At 41.0% G+C, this 23,193-nt stretch overlaps 1 protein-coding gene across 1 annotated transcript in view; it reads right to left on the bottom strand.

The window, feature by feature from the left end:
• Positions 1 to 23,193, bottom strand: part of kynu (kynureninase) — a 221,569-nt gene that overhangs the window by 36,612 nt on the left and 161,764 nt on the right. Inside the window, exons 9-10 of the mRNA XM_055638665.1 lie at positions 7,201 to 7,299; positions 6,952 to 7,025 (exon numbers count right to left, since the gene is read on the bottom strand). Of these exons, the coding sequence (XP_055494640.1) occupies positions 6,952 to 7,025; positions 7,201 to 7,299 (173 nt within the window). The remainder of the gene's footprint in view (positions 1 to 6,951; positions 7,026 to 7,200; positions 7,300 to 23,193) is intronic.

Below are 23,193 nucleotides of genomic sequence, written 5' to 3'. Positions count from 1 at the left end.
CTTTACCCACTTATGATGATTGTTTTTCACCTTTACCTTCTGATTCAACTCAACACTCCTTTCCTTTACTCTACTTCTGTCATGATATGCTTTTTGTTTCTCCTGTTTCTCTTCTACTGTTTGAGCCAAGTTTGGTTTAAATGGTGAAAACCTTGTTCTGGGTTTTCTCTTCAAGAACAATTCTGCTGACGTTTGACCAGTAGTGGTGTGAGATGTGTTTTGATATGTAATCAGAAAGTTAGCCATTTTGTGAAACAGAGCCAACTGTCTTTTCTTTGGATTTGGACACATCACAATTTGCACTGTGCGTTCATCTGCTCCATTTGAAGCAGGATAGTATGGAGTGACTCTTGGATATTTTACGCCATTCCCTTTCATGAATTGTGCAAACTCTAGTGTACAGAATTGTGGTCCATTATCAGACACAATTTCCTCTGGAAATCCATAGTACAAAAACTATCCTCGCAAAATGTCTATCGTTTTGCTGGATGTTGTTTTGTTCATCGGAAACACCTCAACCGACTTGGAGTGACTATCAATCACAATGAACGATTGTTGTCCATCTAACTCTGCAAAGTCAACGTGTAATCTTTGCCACACTCTAGCCGGCCATTTCCATGGCTGAAGCGGTAGTGAATTCTTTCCAACTGCTTGGAATGTGCTACACTCTTTCACAGTTTGTTCTATGTACTTATCTAGACCAGGCCACCATAGATAGCTTCTATCTAGACTCTTTTTTAGATATATTCCCAAATGTTGATCATGAAGAAATTTACTCCATATTTTTCAGGGATTACAACTCTTGCTCCCCAAATGACACACCCTTGGTCTACTGAGAGTTAATTCCTACCTACAAAGAATGGTTTCAGTTCTGCCTCTGAATCTGGCAATTTGTTTGGCCATCCATTTGTAACATATTCCTGCACTCTTGACACAAGTCTGTCAGTGTGTGTAGCTTTCCGAATGTGAAGTGATAGGTAACTCATCTACATGATAGAAATAAAATGTCTTCTCTGTTTGGGGTAACCTCCGATTCCAAAGGTAATCCAGACATGACATCAGCATTGTTGTGCTTGCTGCCTTACAATACTGAATATCATACTGGTATGCAGAAAATATAAATGCCCATATTTGCATTCTGGCTGCGGCCAGAATTGGTATGTGTCCTTTTGGATTTAGGATCACTGTCAACGGCTGGTGATCTGTCTTGATTACAAACCTTATACCATATAAGTATTTGTGAAACCTCTTAACACCAAAAATCAATGCAAGAGCCTCTCGCTCTATTTGTTCATAATTTCTCTCACTGGCATTGAGTGTTCTAGATGCTATTGGCCTCTCCTCACCATTTTCTAACACATGAGAGATCACAGCACCAACACCGTATGGTGAAGCATCACATGCTAACTTCATTGGCTTATGTGCATTGTAATGAACAAGCATTGTACTCTCTGCCAACTGAGCTTTACATGACTTGAAAGCTTGGTCACATTCACGTGTCCACTTCCATGGTACATCTTTTCTCAAGAGCTCTTTCAAGGGATGTAAACAGGTGGACAGATTTGGCACGAACTTCCCATAATAATGCACTGATCCTAAAAAGGATTGGATCTCAGATATGTTTCTGGGAGTGTTGCCCATTCTTGATCGCATCAACATTACCCTTGGTGAGGTGTAGACCATCCTTGTCTATCTTATGCCACAAGGACTGTACCGAGTTCTGAAAGAACTCACACTTCTCTGCCTTCACTCTTACACTGTGTGCTTCAAGTTGTTTAAGTACCACTTCCAACATTTCATCATGGGTCTGCCTGTCAGGGGCTGAGATGAGGATGTCATCCAAATAAAACACCACACCTTCAATTCCCTCTAGAATTTGTGTATTCACCCCTTGAAAAATCCCTGAGGCTGATGATATGCCAAATGGGAGCTTATTGAACCGAAACAATCCCAAATGCGTCTTGATAGTCAACTTGGATTTAGATTTGTCATCTACACCTAACTGCACGGAGGTATTTGTCAAGTCAATTTTTGTGAAGACTTGTCCACCTGTCAGGGTGCTAAGCAAATCCTCTGCCATTGGTAGGTTATCTGATATGCTATCTTCAATTACCTGGTTTACAGTTACCTTATAATCCCCACGTATAACACTACCATCAGGTTTAGGTACAACTACAATCGATGTTGCCCATTCACTACTTTCTACCTTACTGATAATGTTCTAATTTTCAAGTCTTTTCAGTTCGTTCTCGACCTTGGCCTTAAGTGCATACGATATGGCCCGTGGTTTGCAATGCACTGGTGTCACATCCTGTTTCAAGCAATCTTTCGCCTTGTACCCCATGATTGGCGCTCCCTGGTCGCTGAACACCTTCAGATGTTGCTTGATTACGTCCTCCGGACACTTGAATTCTCGCGAATGAGGAATATCTCGTTCCAGTTGAGCATCAAGATCTGCAACCAATTCTGACCTAGCAATGCAGGCTTATCTCCCTTTACAATTCGAGAGGCAACTCCGCCTGTTGCTGCTTATACCTAACTGGTACATGTACGTATCACAACAGTGGAATCTTCTCTCCAGAGTAACCACGTAGCTCGATTTGCTTTGCTTCTAAAGGAATTTGACTCAGCTTCTCCCGATACACAGATTCAGGAATCACACTCACAGATGCTCCTATGTCGACTTCCATGCTACCATGAGTTCCATTCAACTGGACTTGCATGGACACATTTTTTTCTTCCGGTTTACTAGCTCATTGCTGCAGATGGTGTATATGTCAAGAGGCTCTACCTCTGTCAGCAGTTGATCCACAGAATGACGAGGCTTACTTGTTGTTTAACCTTTTTTCTGTTTAGCATTGCGACAAGCCTTCGCTAGATGTCCCATCTTGAGACACAAGTAACACTCTGCCTTGAAGAATGGACAAGATTGTGCTAGATGTGAGCCCAAACAGCGATAGCATGACTTTGCAGTAGCCTTGCTACCCCTCCATGGATAACGATTCTCTGATGTCTTTGTTGACATGCGTCTTTGGTTTGCTGGACTGCAGCTTGTTCAACTCTACCGCTGGTTATCTAGAAGTTGTCCTGACTTCTCTAGAACCCTCTCTGCCATATCCATTGACAAAGCAGTTTTACAAGCTGTTTCAAAGGTCAGGTCATACACCGTCATCAGCTTACTTTGCATCCGCTCACTTCTCAGTCCACACACAAAACGGTCTCTTAATGCCCGAACTTGGAAATTTCCAAAATTACAATGAATTGATAACCTCTTAAGTGCCACAATAAAATTACTAATGTCCTCCTCTGGAAGTTGGCATCTTGTTCTAAATCGATAGCTCTCACCTGTTTCTAAGGGCTTAGGGTCATAATGTTCTGTTAACTTCTTAAGAATACCTTCAAGGGCGTGTCCTTTGGTTTGGCTGGAGCTAACAAATTCTTTACTGGATCATAAACATCGGGGCCCATTTCAGTGAGAAAAATTGTTATTTTCCTAGCCTGGATTGCTCATTCAAACGTTTTGATTCTACATCAGAATCTTCTACTTCAGTAATGTTATTTGCAGCAAAAAAACATCTCTAAACGTTCGATGTATGCATTGAAAGTTTCCCGGCTTTGCTGGAACTCACCCAATCATCCGATGTACCCACTGGGCACCGCCATTTTGCATTTTTAACCATCTCACAGAATTCAAACTTTGTGACCAGATTTTCAGCTTTCCCTGACACCAGAAGTTATACAACCTTCTCCGTGCCTCTGTAGAGTTCCTTATCTACACAAACAATTAAAGCTAGGGAATCCACAATCCCATCCTCCTCGCCAATTTGTGATATCTTGAGCTCAGACACAGAATAACAAGTTAACTCACTGCTGACTGGAATATGACTGCACAGCTGCACTGTTGTTTATTCAATCATTTACAATCCTCCAACCAAAGGTGGCGCTATTAACTTCTATTATCTTCAGGGAAAAAATGGGGCTAGTGGAGATCTGGCATCTTGGTCGCCATGGGCGAGTTGGGCCGTAGGACCCATTGCGTATATATGAATATAAAGGAACTGCAGTGTTTAAGAAAGAACTGCAGATGCTGGAAAAATCTAAGGTAGACAAAAATGCTGGAGAAACTCAGTGGGTGAAGCAGCATCTATGGAGCGAAGGAATAGGTGACGTTTCGGGTCAACACCCTTCTTCAAACTGATGTGAGTGGGGGGGGCAGGAAGAAGAAAGGGAGAGGCAGAGACTGTGGGCTGTGGGGGAGCTGGGAAGGGGAGGGGAAGGAGGGAGAAAGCAAGGACTACGTGAAATTGGAGAAGTCAATGTTCCTACCGCTGGGATGTAAACTACCCAAGCAAAATATGAGGTGCTGCTCCTCCAATTTGTGGTGGGACTCACTCTGGCCTTGGAGAAGGCCCAGGACAGAAAGACCGGATTCGGAATGGGAGGTGCAGTTGAAGTGCTGAGCCACCGGGAGATCAGGTTGGTTAATGCGAACTGTGCAGAGGTGTTGGGCGAAGCGATCGCCAAGCCTGCGCTGGGTCTCACCGATGTAGAGCAGTTGACACCTAGAGCAGCGGATGTAATAGATGAGGTTGGAGGAAGTGCAGGTGAACCTCTGCCTCACCTGGATAGACTGCTTGGGTCCTTGGATGGAGTCAAGAGGGGAGGTAAAGCATCAAGTGTAGCATTTCCTGTGGTTGCAAGAGAAAGTACCAGGGGAGGGGGTGGTTTGGGTGGGAAGGGACGAATTGACCAGGGAGTTACGGAGGGAGTGGTCTCTGCGGAAAGCCGAAAGGATTGTGGATGGGAAGATGTGTCCATTGGTAGGATCCCGTTGGAGGTGGTGAAAATGTCAGAAGATTATATGTTGTAAGTGACGGCTGATAGAGTGAAAGGTGAGGACAAGAGGGACTCTGTCCTTGATACGAGTGGGAGGGGGGGGGGAGGAGGGGGAGGGGGGGGGGGGGGGGGGGGGGGGGGGGGGAGGAGGGGGGGCTGAGGAAAGGGGGGGGAGGAGGAGGGGAGGGGGGGGGGGGGGGGGGGGGGGGGGTGGTGAAGTGGAGCTATGGGATATAGAAGAGACCTTGGTGAGAGCCTCATCTATAGTTGAAGAGGGGAACCCCCGTTCCCTAAAGGTTTGGAACACCTCATCGTGGGTGCAATAAATATCCCTTTATTGCCCTGCTTTGTTCTGGCCTTTCTTTTAACCTCTGGTTCCCTCCCCTCTGCTTTCAGTCTGAAGAAGGGTCCCGACCTGAAACATCAGCCATCCTTTTTCTCCAGAGATGTTCCACCTGACCTGCTGATTTACTCCAGCATTTGGTGTCTATCTATTGCCTCCATGACTTTACATTCCTGAAGAGTCTTCTGGTCTCTGCAAATACAGGCTATTACTCTACCTCACCATCTTTTCCACAAATGCCTTTAGTTCATATTCTGAAATTCATTCACACCTCTCTTGTATGTGTTGTGCTATCTGTACAGAAGTTATTGTAACTAACAGGTTACAGTAGCATCTGTAATGACTTTCATCGCCTTTCAGAGAGGTTCAGAATGTTAACTCACTGCAAGTTTTCATGAACCAGTCCGGGGCACTCACAAATTTGGTGCTCCCTTCTATGAAGTGAGGGGATCTACAGCACACTCTGCTGGATGCTGAAACAATTGTAATGAGCATGTAGTATGACTTTCCTGCATGGCCTCCATTATATCTGATGTGTTTGAGTCAAATGACCTCAGCACCCACGTCTCCCTTATACACAAACTATCCAATTTAGCCCTATTCATGTCTCCATTTTATCACACATACTCCCATCCATCAAAATGCCCTGCTGTTACATGTTTCTGGAGGGGGATCTATTAAGTTAATGCTCCACTCTGAGAGCACATTTCAGCCAGTTTACTGGGCATTTCACCAGCAACTCTTGAAGGCATCCTTCAGGTGATTTAATGAGGCACTTACTTACAATTCATTATCTCAACTACAGTGTACACAAATTTAATGTCACTCTGGAGGCAGCTAAATGGTGAATTGCTACAATCTCAGAGGTAATATCAGTTCAGCTTCAGGCTGAAAACTGGCAGTAAGGGATTGACTACCCTTTATGGCCTTGGTCTATATTCTGTTTTATTTAAATCATATTTAACTGGGGCAGTGATCCGCACCTACTAGTTTTCTCACCAAAGACACAATTACCTTTGAAGTTCTATTATTTGTTTCAATGGAAACTGTGAATTCAGTCATCTGGCTAAATTAGAGCCTGGTCACACCACAAAACATGCTACCAGCCAAGTTCACCGTAACAACGGGTAATCAAAAAATGTTCACTAAATATGCAGTTTTCCTTTATTCTTAAAGCCGAAAGAAGGCACGCTTTAGTAACCTGGGAACTGGAAAATAGATTTCACTGTTATTAATTGTAAATGTTTTTGCATTTCATTATGATGAAACAAATAAACATAGATAGAAAGGATTACATATCTTACACAAGGATGGTAGACACAAAATGCTGGAGTAACTCAGTGGGACAGACAGCATCTCTGGAGAGAAGCAATATTTAAGAGGCTTGAACAAAAGCCCATGAACGATGGCGAAGAAAACATAGATGAGAAATTATATTCAATAAAGAAAAACAAATTGTTGTAGTAACAGTAGGTCAGACAGCATCTCTGGAAGACGTGGAAAGATGCTGTTTTGTGTGGGGTCCCTTCTTCAGCCTACGTGTAGTTGGGGGCAGAAAGCTGGAAAAGAGATGAGAGTGGGACATAGCCTGCTAAGTGATTAGCCGAAACAGGTCAGGAGCATGAGTTTGATTGACAGATGGATGGTCAAAGGTCAGGGGAAAAAAATAAAACAAATTTGACTAATACTCCATGTTGACACCAATTATAAAACTCAAAATCCTACTGATTAATTTTTGTTTGCGCAACTGAAACATGGTGGTTAATACTTACGTCGGTTTTATGGTAAAATTGTGTTTTTCATGTATATACGCTCCTGCTAAAGCTCCAGCACCAGAATTCAAATACTGTAACAGATTAATAAATAAGTTCATTTTCGTATTCATTTCACGGATTTTCTCAGTCAGTAAAACTGGGGAGAAAATAAGAGCTTGCATGACATTCATTTCAAAATGAATAGATGGAGAAAAAAAATCACCAACAATTACAATCACTGGAGCACAACAAAGGAATCAATGTTACCTTGTAATTACACCAGCAGGCAAAGTCTACGTTCCAGTCATGCAGACGCACTTCTACATTCCCAACAGCATGGGCAAGGTCAAAGCCAACATAACACCCCTGCACAACAACAATTCAATGTCAAATTAGTTACAAGTGCTCAAAATATGAAATTATAAAATGCATTGTTAATAGATTGTTAAAATGGTTACATTTGCTGACATAAGTTTACCTGCTCTATAATTTTTAAGAAAACTTGCTCCCACTTAAAAAAAAATAAATAAAATGCTTTTACTTAGCACTGTGCAGAGTTGAAATAGTAAAAGCAAAATAAAATGAAGGCATGGTACAAAACATGCTGAAATGGACTTTCTTTCTTTGTCAGCATCCATGCTGAGATGGACGTCAAATCCACTCCCTACTGTGAAAAGTACAGTCCTTGAAAAAGGCAATGTTTTGGAGAACCAAGTGGTTGCATCTTAATTATAAAGTTCTTAAATGTGCCCTTCAGCTCCAGGGATGAAGAATACCACAGAGAATAAAGACGAATAACCGTGTTCCCAATACTTCGTTGATAGGTAATCTTTGGGGATATAATTTCTCCTTTTCTGCTGCAACAGTATAATTGAAGGAAACATTGCCTTTTGGTCAGAAAAGCTTCTTCCTTGATACTATCCTTTACTCTATCCAGAAGGGGGCCAGATAATTAAAGAAAGGTTGCAGATGGCGTACAAGGTTATCTTATGTCAACCAGGGATGTCGGAAATAAATGTCTTTCCGGAGTGTACAATCATTTAAAAGGGTCCTGCTTTAAAATAAAGATATATGAGGCACTACTCAGCTAGTTTTTTCCTTTAATAACTGTTCATTTATGAAGATTATTCACACTGATTATTGCAGGGATAATTGAGGCACTTAGAGAATCTGCAGTTAATGTATCTAATATATGGAAGGCTATTCATCTGGATTGAAATATTAGTTCTCCTGCCACATATTTTGCAATTTGAGAATTTGCCATTAATTCTACAGAAGTAAGCACTCTGATTATTTGATAATAAGTAAATCTGATCAGCAAAGTGTAACTTTAATGTTCAAGCTGTTCCAAGCTTGCTATTTCATTTCCCTGTTGTCCCCCCTTTAACTGAAAGATAAATTAATCTCTTTAAAACAAAACCATGAGGGCATGTTCCTTTTACTTAATCCCTTGGGAACAGGCTTAATATTTAAACGTACCCTAAAATCTAAAAATGACCTTTCGTTCCTGACATTTTGAAAAGCTGAGACCATATTTGACCCAAGCTTGTTGATAATTATCTGATTTAAGCACTGGCTAAGCATTGAGATGGGGAGTACCATAGTAAATGCATCAAGATTCTATATGATAAGTAAAGAAGACCATCAAGGAAGGAAACCCAGTTTGAAAATCAATGAAAAGAAGTGCAAATGCTAGAAGTCTAAAATAGATATTTGATCAGATATATCCAAGGTGATTATGGGAAGCTAGAGAAGAAATTGAAGGATCCCTGGCTGCGATAAATGATTCATCATTAGAAACAGGTGAGGTGTCAGATTACTGGAGGCTGGTTAATATTGTGCCTCTTTTTAAGTAGGGCAGCAAGGAAAATCCTGGGGACTATAGACCAGTGAGCCTTAGATCTGTGGTCGGCAGGTTACTGGAGTAGATTCTGAGAGATAAAATGTATATATAGTTGGATGGGTAGGAACTCATTAGGGATAGCCAGCATGGTTTCATACAAGGGAGATTGTGCCTTACAAATTTGATTAAGTTTCTTTGAAGTAACCAAGAAACCAGGGCAAGGCTGTAGACATTGTCTAAATGGACCTTTCATAAGGTTACGCAGTGTAGGTTGTTCTGGCAGGTTAGACTGCATGGGACTCGGGGAGAGCTGGCTGACAGGATGCAGAATTGGCTTAATGGAAGGAAGATGGAAGGTCGTTTTTCAGGCTGGAGGCCTGTGACTAATGATGTTCCTCACGGATCGGTGCTGGGTTTCATTACTGTTTGTGTTTTATATCAACGATTTGGATAAGAATGTACAAGGTGTGATTAGCAAGTTTGCAGATGGCACTAACACAGGTGGTAAAGACATTGAAGATCATGATCAGCTGGGCAAATGGGCTGAGGAATGGTAAATGGAGTTTAATGCAGATAAATACAATGTGTTACATTTTGGGAAGTCAAATCAAGGCAGGACCTTCACAGTGAATAGTGAATACAAGGCATGACCTTCACAGTGAATAGTAAGGTTCTGGGGAGAGTTGTAGAGCAGAGTGTTCTTTGGTCAGTCAGGTAAGACAGGCTGGTAAAGACGGTACATTGGCCTTCATCAGTCTGAATATTGAATATGGAAGCTGGGACATTATGTTACACCTGTACAAGATATTGGTAAGATCGCATTTGAAGTATTGTGTTCATTTTTAGTCACTCGGCTATAAGAACGATGTAATTAAGCTGAAAACGATATAGAGAATATTTACAAGGATGTTGCCAGGACTCGAAGGCCTGAGGTGCTGGGAGAATTTAGGCAGATTTGGACTTTATGCCATGGAGTGTAGGAGGCTAAAGGATTATCTTACAGAGGTGTACAAATCATGTGGGAAATAGCATAGCGTTTTTTTACTTAAGATTGGGGAATCAAGAACCAGAGGACACAGATTTAAGCTGAGGGAGGAAAGATTTAATAGGAACCTGAGTGGAACATATTGCCAAATGAGATAGTCAATTGAGGTATTTAAATGACACTTGGTCAAGTATATGGACAGGAAAGGGTTAATGGAATAGGGTCCAAATGCAGGCAAATGAAACTAGCTTAGATGGCGCATCTTGGTCAACATTGAGACTTAGGCCGAAGGGCCTATTTCTGTGATGTATGACTATGACTGTAAAAGTAATGGAACTACATGTATGAAACAAGCAGTACGGTAGTCTCCCTTTGTCAAAATTGCAACTTCCAAAAATATATCTGGCAATCTATCTAGAAATTCTTAACAGCCAAATTCTTATGGAATGCCATCACTTGAAGGTTACCTCAGGAAAAGAGATGAATAACTAGGTTCTGAAATATCTAATCGACAGGTAATCTCCGGGGAATGTTATTTCGCCTTGATGTTTTTCCCTCCACATCTACTGAATAAATTACAGAGTATTTTAACTGTTTTGCTATGATATCAGGTTTTTAACTAAAATGGCATTTTGGTTTTGTATTCAGCAATGTTGTGGCAAATTAGCTCATGGTTTGCCAACATTCTTTTGGGAGCACGTTGTTAATACCCTTGCTGCATTACAGACAAATTATTGCGCAAAGTGATGTAAGAAATAAGTTAATTTTGCCAGAATTGGCTCTGCCTAACATTTGGTCAAATGTAACATCTCTCAGAAAGATTGTGTGGGCAAACATTCAGTCATATTTTGAGGCATCGAAACCAAATAAGGCTTGTGCTCCTTTATACAGTACAAATTTGCACTGTACATAGAAACTGCATTGAAGTTCTCAATTTGTAGGAGTATGATTGATCATAATCTCCATTGAAGAAGGATCAAGCATAGACAACCATGGCAAGATGAGCAATAGCTTTCTCTGGTTAACAAGATGGAGTTTTGAACTTCCTCTTATCCTCGTGTTCAGTGGTTTTTATTCACGAGTTATCATTAATTACTTCAGCATTCTCCATTCTTAGCATAACATGGCCGCTTGCTCACTAAGTCTTCACTGCTCCAAAATGGAATGATCTTGTCAGTGAAATTTCATATTTTCTTCATGTTTCCTATGGTTGACATTTCTGCTCACTTATAACTTCCTTTATAACTATTTATTCTGCCACATTCATTATGCAGCTCCAAAAGTAAGAATACCATGGAAAGTTTATTTGCCTCCTCATGGATTGTATTTGACCTGTTACATATTTCTGTTATTTTCTCTACTCATTCTTCGTTATGCTACTGCATGCTTTTGAATTGTTTAGAATCATTGGAATTTCTGTGGAGTTTACTCACTTAAGAGACTTTCATGGAACTCTGCAATTGGTTGTGCAATGAGGTTACGCTGAACTCTGGTCACTGAGAAGACATTACTTTTCTGCTGGTACAAAGAATTCTAGGTGCTTTAATTCTGCGTTGTCAATATAACATCTTCCACATATTAGCCATAGAGCCATACAGCAGAGAAACAGACTCCTCAGTTCAACACCCATGCCGACCAAGATGCCCCATCTAGGTTAGTCCCATTTGCCGGTGTTTGATGTACACCCTTTAAATCTTTCCTGTCCATAATTTGAGTTAGATGTGGCCCTTGTGGCTAAAGGGATCAGGGGGTATGGAGAGAAGGCAGGAACAGGATACTGAGTTGGATGATCAGCCATGATCATATTGAATGGCGGTGCAGGCTCGAAGGGCCGAATGGCCTACTCCTGCACCTATTTTCTATGTTTCTATAATCATATTGTATAATATTTAGATTGCTCTATTTCTTGCAAGCTCTACAGTAGATTGTGGCATAGTAGCTGTTGAACTGCTGCCTTGTAGCCCTGGCAACACCCTGTTCAGTCCTGACCAGTGTGGAGTTTGCATACTTTCACTGTGACAATGTGGGTTTCCTTCAATTTCATTCCACAAAGACTTCCAGGTTACCAAGCTGCTGTAGATTGTTCTCAGACTGAAAGTGAGTGGTAGAATCCAGCAAGAGGTGATGAGTATGTGACGAGAATAAAATGGGTTTGTGTAGGAATAGTGTAAATGGGTGGTTGACAGTCAATGATTCAGATTGTATCTTTGTAATTCTTTGTACTGTTTGATGTGTATATGGACCTGTGTCTGAAATAAAGCTTTAATAAATAATTTAATAATAATGGGCTGTACGGCATGATTCCAGCTATGAGTGAGTATTGTGAGCAACAGAGAATAATTTGCAAGCTTTACATCTTCATTTGTTGCAAGATTTTGCTGAATACATTGAATCGTTCTGCTTGGACAATAGTGTAAATCCTCAGTGTAAATGCCAAAAGGAAATTGTGATTTCCTCTTTGAGGCTGGAAGTCCAATGCACTTGAACAGAACAGAACAGCTAAGCTAAATGGGTCATTTTCTGGCTGTCCCTTGCCACTGGACATCCCATGCTACAGCAGGCATTTACTGAGGTTCCCCAGCACTCTCTGGGGGAAGCTGAATTGGGTTTTGTCAGCTGTCAAAATTTGATGTGGCCTACACCAACTGTTTTAGCCCACCCATGATATTCCATTATATTGTTATAGGCCTAGATCTTACTGCACGGGTCCAAGGTTGTCTGGGTCAACTATATTGGTCTTCTGGATTGAATGGAAGTAGGTTTGGGAGTGTCTCCTAAAGAAAACCTGGGAGCTGCAATCTTCATAATCTTTCATCTGCTCTGAGCTAATAATTCAGCCCATTAGCAACACAAGAACTGGAAGAGGCCTTTCAGGCTGCAGCCTGTTTCAACTTTCCATTGGATTATGCCAATTCTTTATTGTCCCAAATGTGGTCCTGTTCTCATCTTTAATCAAGTACCTGGATGTGACAAGCATATGGAAACATTAATTTGTTGTTCATTTAATGTATCTCTCAGAAGATAGCAGGGGTTCATCTGTAAAATGTGTGTGTGTTTTTGTTTTTCTGTTTCTTGTTATGGAGGGAGATCCGTATTGGGCCAGGCCTTCTCCTCTCACTCAAGAAGAGTATTGAACTGACGGGCTTTGTTTTCAGATACAAGTTTGAAGAACAGCATCACAACATGTCATAATAAAATAAGTCTTTGGGATTGCTTCCACAATATCATGGATAGTTATGAAAAACAGTTTTTCAGTTGAAGTGTTTTAAAGATCCATGGAAAACAAAATTAATTGTTACAACACACAAGACCATTATGTCCACTGTCTGTTAATTGGTATTGTCGCTCATTTCCAGAATTAATGGGAAACTGTTTGACCAAGGGTATAAGCAGCAGTGTTCCCACACTAATAATCCCTACTTTGATGCCCTTGTCAATCTTCATCGGCTACACTGGGAAAGCCATGTAATTTGCATACCTAACACCATTTTTCTGAATCACTCAATGTCAGCAAGATGAAGGAGCTAGTTATTAACTTCAGGAAGCACACCCAATCAGTATCAATGGTGCTGAAGTGGAAATGATTGAGAGCTTCAAGTTTCTAGGCATAATTATAACCAACAATTTGTCCTAGGCCTTCACATTGAAGTTACAGCTAAGAAAGCATACCAACCCCTTTACTTCCTCAGGAGACTAAGGAAATGTGGCATGTTTCCTATGATCCCGATCAACATTTATGTTGTGTTGTGTTGTGTCACAGTTGGTTTGGGAACAACTCTGCCTCAGACCACAAGAAATTGCAGAGTGGTTTGGATGTAATGCTGTGCATTACACAGAAACGATTCCTCACCATTGAGTCCATCTACATATCATGTTTTTGTATCTTCTCCCTGCTCCCATCAAGCAGAAGATATAAAAGTTCGAAAGCATATGCCACTAGACTCGGAAACAGCTTCGTCCCCTTGGTTATCAGACCTCTGAACAATCCTTCCATATCTTCGGGTAAGTCCGGATTCTCCACCCTACTTCACTGTGGACAGTGGACTTTTTCTCTGAAACTGTTGCACTACAATGCTAAGAAGTCCTCTGGTGTTTTTCTCTGCTCTATGTGATGAACTTGTGTTTGGCTTGATTGTATTCATGGACAGCATTATCTGATTTCAATTCATAACATGCAAAGAAAAACTTTTCACTCTATCTTGGTACACGTGACAATAATAAATCTAAAGGGCCTGTCCCACGGCAATTTTTTTGGCGACTGCTGGCATAATTGACTGACGCATCAGGTCACCGAAATATACGTGGCGTGACAGTGTGACGCCGCGTGATGATGTATGATTTGGCGTGATGACGTATGATGTGTGGTGTTTTTTCAAGTGTCGCAACCTTTTTTTGTCACCGCTGGATTTTGAAATGTTCAAAATCTTTTGCTGACAATGATATGATGCCGGCAAAATCTCCAATTGGCCAGGCCCTTTAAGTTAAACATAAACATACTGGCGAAGAAAATTCAAGAAATGCAACCACTCAAACTGGAGAAGACACAATTGAAGTAGTACTGAGAATCTTGAGGACATGCATTAGAGGACTTAAGAAACCCTGTGGTAGATATAAATGATGGAACACACCAGCTCACGTGCTACATAGGTGCCTGCCCATCTGTCAGCCATATCCTGACCCACACTGGCCTCATTTGCCACCTTTGAACCCATCCAACCAGTGGACTCCCTAAAAAGAATTCCATCAGTTCCATTTTCCACTCTTTCCCTCTTGCCTTGCAAAATATTTTTTTTTTCTCACTGCCTACCCGATTCAATTTTAAAAGCTCTGATTGGAAATGTTCCAGATCATTAGAACTTTATATGTAAAACATTTTCTTCAATTCCCCTTCTATCACTTGGCTGAAATGTTATATCTGTACCTCCTGATCCTTGAACTAACTGCAGTGGTAACATTTTCCCTCTATTTAACCTGTCTAAACCATAATGATCATGCACACATCCATCAAATCTCCTTTGGTTCAAGGAGAAAATGGCAAGCCCCCCTTCCCCTCCCTATCTTCAGTCTATTTCTCTGAAAAGAGTAAACAGAATTTTGAAATGTTGATGATTCATTTTGGGATGAAAGCCGACTTTACTTTGTAGCTGAGACTTGTAACAAATGCCTTTAAGCAGCTTGGAAAGCACATGAAGGAGAAATAAGTAAGCCAAAATTGTTATATGAAGCCGGGTGGGTGGAAACTTGTGTGGAGTATAAATGCCAGCAGACCAGTCAGGTTCTATTTCTGCACTGCAAATGCCAAGTAAGGGTTGCTTGAAAGATTACCCAGCCTCACTGCACGATCAGTGGGAGGAATGGAAGGAGTGAGGTGTAATGAGGATTCAGATGTGGAGGGTATGTGGGCACGTTGTGGGAGGGAGGTTGCCAAGCTGGAGATTGTAGCTTGCATAGATCATGAGGAATTTCACAGTATTGAGAACTGAGCTTTTATTTTTTTTCTGGTCCCATGGTTTATGCAATTTTATTTAAGACATTGTTAAAGTGCAAAACTAAAAGAGAAACAATATTGATAACAGAAAATTCCTCTCAAGAGTTGGGCAATACTGTTTGATATGTTTAATTTACTTTGTGGTCTGGTATCAGCAGGGTAGCCAATAAAGCTCTAAAAATGCAATTGGTTCTTTTCAACTGCTCAGTAATCAAATTCACTTTGATCTCCCTGAGAACACATTGCGTATCAATGCATCTCTTCTGTTTGATATGTTTTTTCTTTTATATTCTTGGAACAGATTTTAATTTTCATTTAGAAATGCCCTTTTTGAATTCCTATTCAAGAAAAAAGACGTACATTGGACACAGAATGTGTTAGGTAGAGGGAGCGTGAAGAGAATATAAAATATAAATGTTCACTAGAGAACATTGATGAACTTATGGTTAATGGATAGGATTTAAAGATTACTTGTTTCTGGGAGATGTCAAACATTTGGAAAAAAAACACAACCTGGGAGGAACTTAAATAAAACAACATGTTTGTTTTGGGTTGATTTTAATTCAAATTAAGAAATGTCAATTTAAGGAAGAACATTATTTCAATGTGTTTATTTTGAACTGGTATTAAATATTCAAAATCAGTAAACACAACAGGTATTTTAGGAATTAAGTGTTTTCCAAATAAACTAATCAAGAGGTTAAAAAAATGTTGTTGATTGGGGAATGCTTGTTTGGAAACTTGTAATACTCTAATGGCCTCTAGGTGGCAGGAACAACTAATTTTAACTCTAAAGCTGGGTAATAGTTTTTATTCAAAGGACACAATGTGCTGGAGTAACTCAGTGAGTCAGGCAGCATCTCTGGAGAACATGGATAGGTGACATTTCTGGGACCCTTCATCAGACTGCTTTAGTGTATTATTTTCTTTAGTGTACTTTAGTAACTATGTTAAGAGAAACAACTTTCATTTGCAAGTATTGTTCTCTAAAGTAGTTTTCAGTTGAAAGTTCAAAGGAGTAAGCAACCATGGCAGTTCATGTCTCATGGATTATCCAAAAACATTGATCTTGCTGGATTTGCCCTCTATAATCACTGGCCTTGGCCATCCATCATACTTTAACCAGATGTGAATGTCAGTTCATCGCATTGGACAATTAGAAGGTCTCAGGCAGCATTGTGCAGAGGCCCTTTCACTGGAAAGGCCCTATGTAGAAAGGAGCTGCAGATGCTGGTATATACTGAACGTAGAAACAAAGAGCTGGAGTAACTCAGCGGGCCACACAGCATCTCTGGAGAAAAAGGATGAGTGACATTTCGGGTTGGGACCCTTCTTCAGACAAAAAGTATAGGGGAGGGAACTGGGAGAACTTTTCTTACCTCCAGTCACCTCCCCCATACTTTCAATGAACCTTTTGCAAAGAAGATAGATGCAAAATGCTGGAGTAACTCGGCTTGTCAGATCTTTCACAAATCCTTTACCCCATTTAACCCTATGATGAAATTTCCATCACATATCCAGTCCATTGCCAAGATTGTCTCGAGCCCCATTAATGTAGCCTTCAGCTGCTCCTTTGTTATGTTTAGTCATGACTCCCAGATCTCCCTTCTTCCACTTGTATTTTTGAGCTCATCCAAGACTCTTCTGCTTGGATCCAAACTCACAACTACTCATTCACAAATTGTTCATGGGGTTACTGATCTAGATTGGGTCTCAGTTTACAAATCACTCAACTTCAAAATGTTCATCATTGTTTACTGTTCCCTCCATTTCCTTAATCCTTCCATGCCTCTGTAACCCATAGTCGTCCAAAGTCTCTACAATACATTAATTCTATTATTTTGCACAGATCTGAATTAAATTGTACCACCACGGACCTTACCTGTTGAGACCCCAATCTCCCAGCATGATATCTCCTGATATGGCTAGCATCAGAATTTGTCAATGCTTTTGTAAAACACTTTGGAATGCTTCAGCACTCTGAGTCCAGACTGTTTAATTGTCATATTTACCAACAATGGAAAGATTATATTATATTCTCTGCATCAGATTTAAAGGCCCATAAATGCAATAACGTAATAACGTAATAATTAATAAAATTATTAAATTAATAACATTATAACATTATAACTTTAGTGTTACCAGGGAAAGTACATAGGAGTTCATAGTTGATGAGTTTAGTGTTGTCTATTGTTCAAGTGCCTGATGGCTGTTGGGAAGAAGCTATTTTTGAAGCTATTCTTTGAAAATGCTGTAAAAATGTGCAACAAAAGCCTGTGGTTCTTTCTGAAGGGGTACATAAGTAAACAACACATATCAAGGTCAATTATTGTAAGAATGTCAATCACTTAAATATTACTGTATATAAATGAAATAACAGTCCACTACTCCTGTGAAAGGCAACATTATTCATGATAGGGAGGGTAACCTACCAAGAGATGAAAATATTTTCACTTTAAATGCTATGCCATTTATTCACAAGTTCTTGGAAAAATAAGACCACTCAACTATCTGCATCTGACCTTGTCTCACTGAAATGTTTTCATTCTGTCTGTTGAAAGATTGGAGAAGTGGACGCGAGGATACTTTTGAAAGAAACAATATCCAGTTCACATCACAAGGTTATACTATTGTTGCAAACCACCCCTTGGGTTATTCCATCACATGAATACATATTGGGCAATGCGGACAAATTCTTAAACTTAAAATGCATGACTTAGCTACTGAAGTGACCAGCTCTGTTGAACCTGAGAGAATGCTTAAGCCAGATCAGAAATCTTTAACACAGTTGGAGGGTGGGGGATAGCGGAGGCAGAGTTGAGTGCATGTGCTCTCTCGTGTGGAATGGAGCTGAACCCAATGATGTGGCCAGTGTGAAAACAATAGTAAGCCAAACATTTTTTGGCTGGAATTTGTGCAGCCAGCAAATAAATCACAGATAAGAAGAATGTTGGAGGTTACTTATTAACTGAGTCTGTTCAGCCTCGCACCTCCATACTGGGTACCAACTGGGCACTCCCATTAATTCCATTTCCTCTCTCTATATTTCCTTGTGGCCTTGCAAATTATTCAATCTCACATGATCAACACCCCATTTTGTTTTCATTCACTTACACTAAAATACAGTTTATGGGAGTCAATTTTACAGTAACCAGTGCAGTTCCACAGGGATCTTTTCTGGGACCGTTGCTGTTTGTGATCACTTGGACGTAAAGCACTTGGACGTAAATGTAAACAGATTGGTTACTAAGTTTATAGGTGACACCAAGATTGCTAGGGTCACAGACTATGAAGAGGGCTGTCAATGTTTACAGCAGCATATAGATCAGCTACAAAAGTGGGTGGAGAAATAGCAGATAGAGTGGCAACACAAGTTGCAACACTAGATAAGAGAGGTAAAGAAGGAATGCTTTCATAGGTTGGAGCATTGAGTATAATAGTCGGGAAGTCATGATGCAACCATAAGACTTTGGTTAGGCCATATTTGGAATATTGTGTGCAGTTTTTTTTGCCCCATTACAGAAAAGATGTGAAGACTTTGGAAACGGTACAGAGGTGGTTTACCAGAATGCTTTCTGGATTATGGGTATTAGCTACAGAGCGAGGTTGGACAGAGTTGGATTGATTCTCTGGAATGCTGGAGATTGCATTACAACTTGATAGAAGTATGTAAAATTATGAGAGGCACAGATAGGGTGGATAGTCTGAACCTTTTTCTTGAGATGGTAAAATGAAACACTAGATGGCATAGCTTTAAGGAGAGAGGGGCAAAGTTTGAAGAAGATATTCAATATTTACCTCTTTATCTAGTATATCTCCAGCATTAATCAACTATGAGATTATTCTGATCAATGACAAATGGAGGGATATGGATTATGTGCTGACTGATAAGAATTGGTCGGCATCATGTTTGGTGAAAATATTGGGTGCCATTGGGAGCTTTCAGCATTCTTGTGCTGCACTGTTCTACATTCTAATCAATGAAGGGCATGTCTTTTGAAGAAGAGAGGAGACCAGAATACTCCTCAGATATCCAGATCAGGAGTGGGAGAACATGCAACATCCACATAGACAGTACACAATGTCAGTATCAATCCTAAATTTCAGGAGCTGCACAACAGCAGTACTAACTGCAGTGCCACAATGCAACTCTTACTTTCCACAGAAGTAAGATTTGAACTTGCATCTCCAGATCGTTAGAGCAGGCGTCTGGGTTAATGGTCTGGAAATGTAACTGCTGCATTCTACAGTACTCTTATACTGAATGGACTGTCGGTCTAATCAACTAAGGCATAAGCAGGTCATTCAACTCATCAAGTCAATGCTAGATCCCAACAGATCAATCTCATCAATCCCCCTATATAGGGTAAGTAGCCACATGCCTGAAATAGGTTTATTAAATGTTCTAATAGAACTATATGATTGACTACAAGGCCCAGTTACTCAAAGGAGAGGATATCAATCTCCTGACAGGAGAGGAGACCAATCTGCGCATGCACGGTTTTAAATATTTTTAAACCTCGCTAACTTTTACAATATAGCACTGATTGGAACAAACCTTATTGCACTCACAGCACAGGAGAACGGTGAGTGAGCTGGCGAAAAATCGCAGCACTATCATGTACAGTTTTTGCTCAAATAGAAAAAATGCGCAAACCGAAAGAGCACAAGATCAGTTTTAGTTATGTGGATGGATGGATGGATGGATGGATGAATAGATTTAACAAGGTTTGTCATGGTGGACAGATTTAGAAGGATAAGGCACGTGAGATCTATAGACACTTGGTAGGCTGGGTTCCAAATTGGCTCGACCATAGAATATAGAGATGTGTTATTCTGATTGGTAATATGTCCAGTGGTGTTTCACATGGATCAGTCTGGAGCCCCAGTCACTTGTCATATGTATAAATAACTTGGACATTACTGTAAGTGAGCTGATTGGTAGGTTTGCAGACAACCCAATAATTGGCAGAGTTGTGGATAGTGAGGAAGGTCATGAAACGATATAGCAGAAGATTGATCCTTTGGAAATATGGATGGAGAAAAGGCAGATGGAATTTAACCTGGACAAGTGTGAGTTGGTGCACTTTTGGAGAGTCAAATGTAAAAGGGAAGTATGTAGTAAATGGCAGGACATTTGGAAGCATTGATGTACAGAGGATTCTTGGCATGCAAGTCCATAGCTCCCTGAAAACAGGAACACAAATTGATAGGGTTGGTAAAGAGGCATGACACCCACTTGCTTTCATCAGTCAGAGCATTGAGTATAGATGTAGGCAAATGACGCTGCAGCAGTTTAAAACCTTGGTTAGGTCACAGTATGTAAAATAGTAAGATTAAACGAGGACTTACCAGTTTGAAGTTTGATCTGTATTTTATGAGGAGTTACGATGAGGGATTACGTGAAGAACCCGCTCAGCACGCATGCGCGGCATACTTCAAAGCAGCGGTGTGGAATCACAGATAGACACAGTTATTGAAGTAAACGTAGTAAAGACAAGGAGACATCAGTTTATCAGTTTGACCCATATTATTGGGGGTGGGAGCGGAGGGCACATAATCCCTCATCGTAACTGCTCATAAAATACAGATCAAACTTCAAACTGGTAAGTTCTTGTTTAATCTTACTGTTTTACTTCGGAGTCACGTGAGTGACTACGTGAAGACTTCAAAGCTCTGTGATTTCAAACCGTGTAACGGGTATTATTTCAAGCACTGCCGAAGTCCTTGAGGGAGGAAGTGTGTTATTGTAATCAACCAATGAATCTGTTTGTAAAAAAACACAATGGTATTTTTTAACAATAACAACAAAGAAATTAAATTGCTCCCCTGGGTTTAAATTAAATATTTGCAGTCTGTAAAATCTTTTCTGCAAATAAAACAGGTTTTGCCAACGGCTTATTATAAAATTTCTGAACGGTCTTTCCCCCCGACCATCCTGCTGTAGCCAGGATGTGGTCTATAGGCACGTCCATTCTTTTAGCCGTCAAAGTGGATGCTGCCCTGGTGGAATAAAATTTGTACATGTTAGTGTTTATCCCAGCAGCTTTTAGCACCTGCTGGAGCCATCTCGAAATGGTTTGGCTCGTCACCCGACCATAAGGTTTTTTATGACTGACCTACAAGGCTTTTCATCTCCCTCGAATATTTTGGTTGTGTCTATGTAGGATAGTAGGTGGGTCATGGCACATAACCGTGGTTCTGGCAGGTAAGCCCGGAATTCCACGACTGGATTAGGTGTTCCTGGTCTGTTTGATCAGTCCCTGGATAATGTGAGCATGCTGTTCAGTCGCAATAGGTGTAGTGACTGGACCCTCTGTGCAGATGCAAGTGCCATCAACATGAGTGTTTTGAGCATAGATTGTTCCAGGTTGAGGGATTTGGCTGGTGGCCATCCCCTAAGGTATGTCAGGACCACACTGACATCCCATGTATGGGTGTACCTTGGTCTAGGGGGTTAGAGTTGTAAATACCCTTGATTAGTTTGACCACCAGCGGGTGGGACCCCATGTCCTGCTGTCCTGGAGCTGGTTTTAAATAGACGGGCAGGGCACTTCTAGCTGTGTTGATGGCTCTGTAGCTGAGTCCTTCATCGTGGTGAAGGTTCGCCAGGAATTCCAGTACGTTGGTAACTGTAGCGGTTGAGTAGGTGGTCCCTGTATCCAAGCAGTACTTCTCCCATTTTTTGATGCTGGACAAGTGCTGTTTTTTAGTGGATGTTCGGAGGGATGCTGACATGGTGTCGACGGTTTGTTGTGATAATCCCAGTCCCAGAGGTGGTTTGCGCAGAATCTGCAACCCAGGAGTTTGATTTTTTTCATGGCATGGGTGGCTTGTGCCCGACACTGGGTGTTAATAACTCGGGGTCACTGGGGAATACCATCGGAGTTTCAACAACCATGTCATGGAGTATTGGGAACCATGGCTGTGTAGGCCAGTCGGGTACTATCAAAATACCTGAAGCAGAGTTCATTTGTATTGTTCGTAGTCCCCGACTGATGAGGCAGAAGGGAGGAAATGCATAGAAGAAGAATTTCCCCAATCCAGCGCAAACGCATCTACTGCTGTTGCCTCAGGATCTGGTTCCCAAGCGACATACACAGGTACCTGGTGATTTAGCCTATATGCAAATAAATCGATATCTGGCGTGCCATATTGCTTGATAATGTTTGCTAAATTTTTGGGGGTTTTAACATCCATTTGATGTTGTCATAAAATTTACATGACCTGGTGTCTGCCCCTGTATTTAGCTTACCTGGCAGGTAAGTTGCTGATAGCCAAGTATGTCTTTTGACACACCTTTGCCAAATTGTGTTGACCAACTTGTCGCATGATACCGATTTTATGCCATCCATATGGTTAATGTAGGCCACCACCGTAGTATTTATCTATTTGTAACCGTACATGCAAGTGATGCATATTTGTGCATATGCTTTAAACCATAAAAGTCACCCATCTGTAGATAATTAATGCCCAGTGTAAGTGGTAATGATGACTCTGGGTTAGTCCCTCTATGACCTGTGCTGGATATAGCATTAGTTGCTCCCCAGCCTTGAGCACTGGCATCTGCTTGGATAACTAACATAAGGTTAATGATGATAAATAGGGCTGTAAACTATGCCAAATGTTTTTTGTCCACCACTGTAGTTCTGATGTTCAAGAAGGAACTGCAGATGCTGGAAGATCGAAGGTACATAAAAATTGCTGGAGAAACTCAGTGGGTGCAGCAGCATCTATGGAGTGAAGGAAATAGGCGACGTTTCGGGCCAAAACCCTTCTTCAAACTGATGGGGGGTGGAGGGGAGAAGGAAGGAAAAAGGGAGAAGGAGGAGCCCGAGGGCGGGGGGATGGGAGGAGACAGCTCGAGGGTTAAGGAAGGGGAGGAGACAGCAAGGACTAGCAAAATTGGGAGAATTCAACGTTCATGCCATCAGGACGCAAGCT

The sequence above is a fragment of the Leucoraja erinacea genome, chromosome 7, assembly GCF_028641065.1.
Source record: "Leucoraja erinacea ecotype New England chromosome 7, Leri_hhj_1, whole genome shotgun sequence".
In the NCBI taxonomy this organism is placed as follows: domain Eukaryota; kingdom Metazoa; phylum Chordata; class Chondrichthyes; order Rajiformes; family Rajidae; genus Leucoraja; species Leucoraja erinaceus.
Note: the sequence above shows the minus strand (reverse complement) of the source record. Positions and strands in the feature narration are given on the sequence as shown.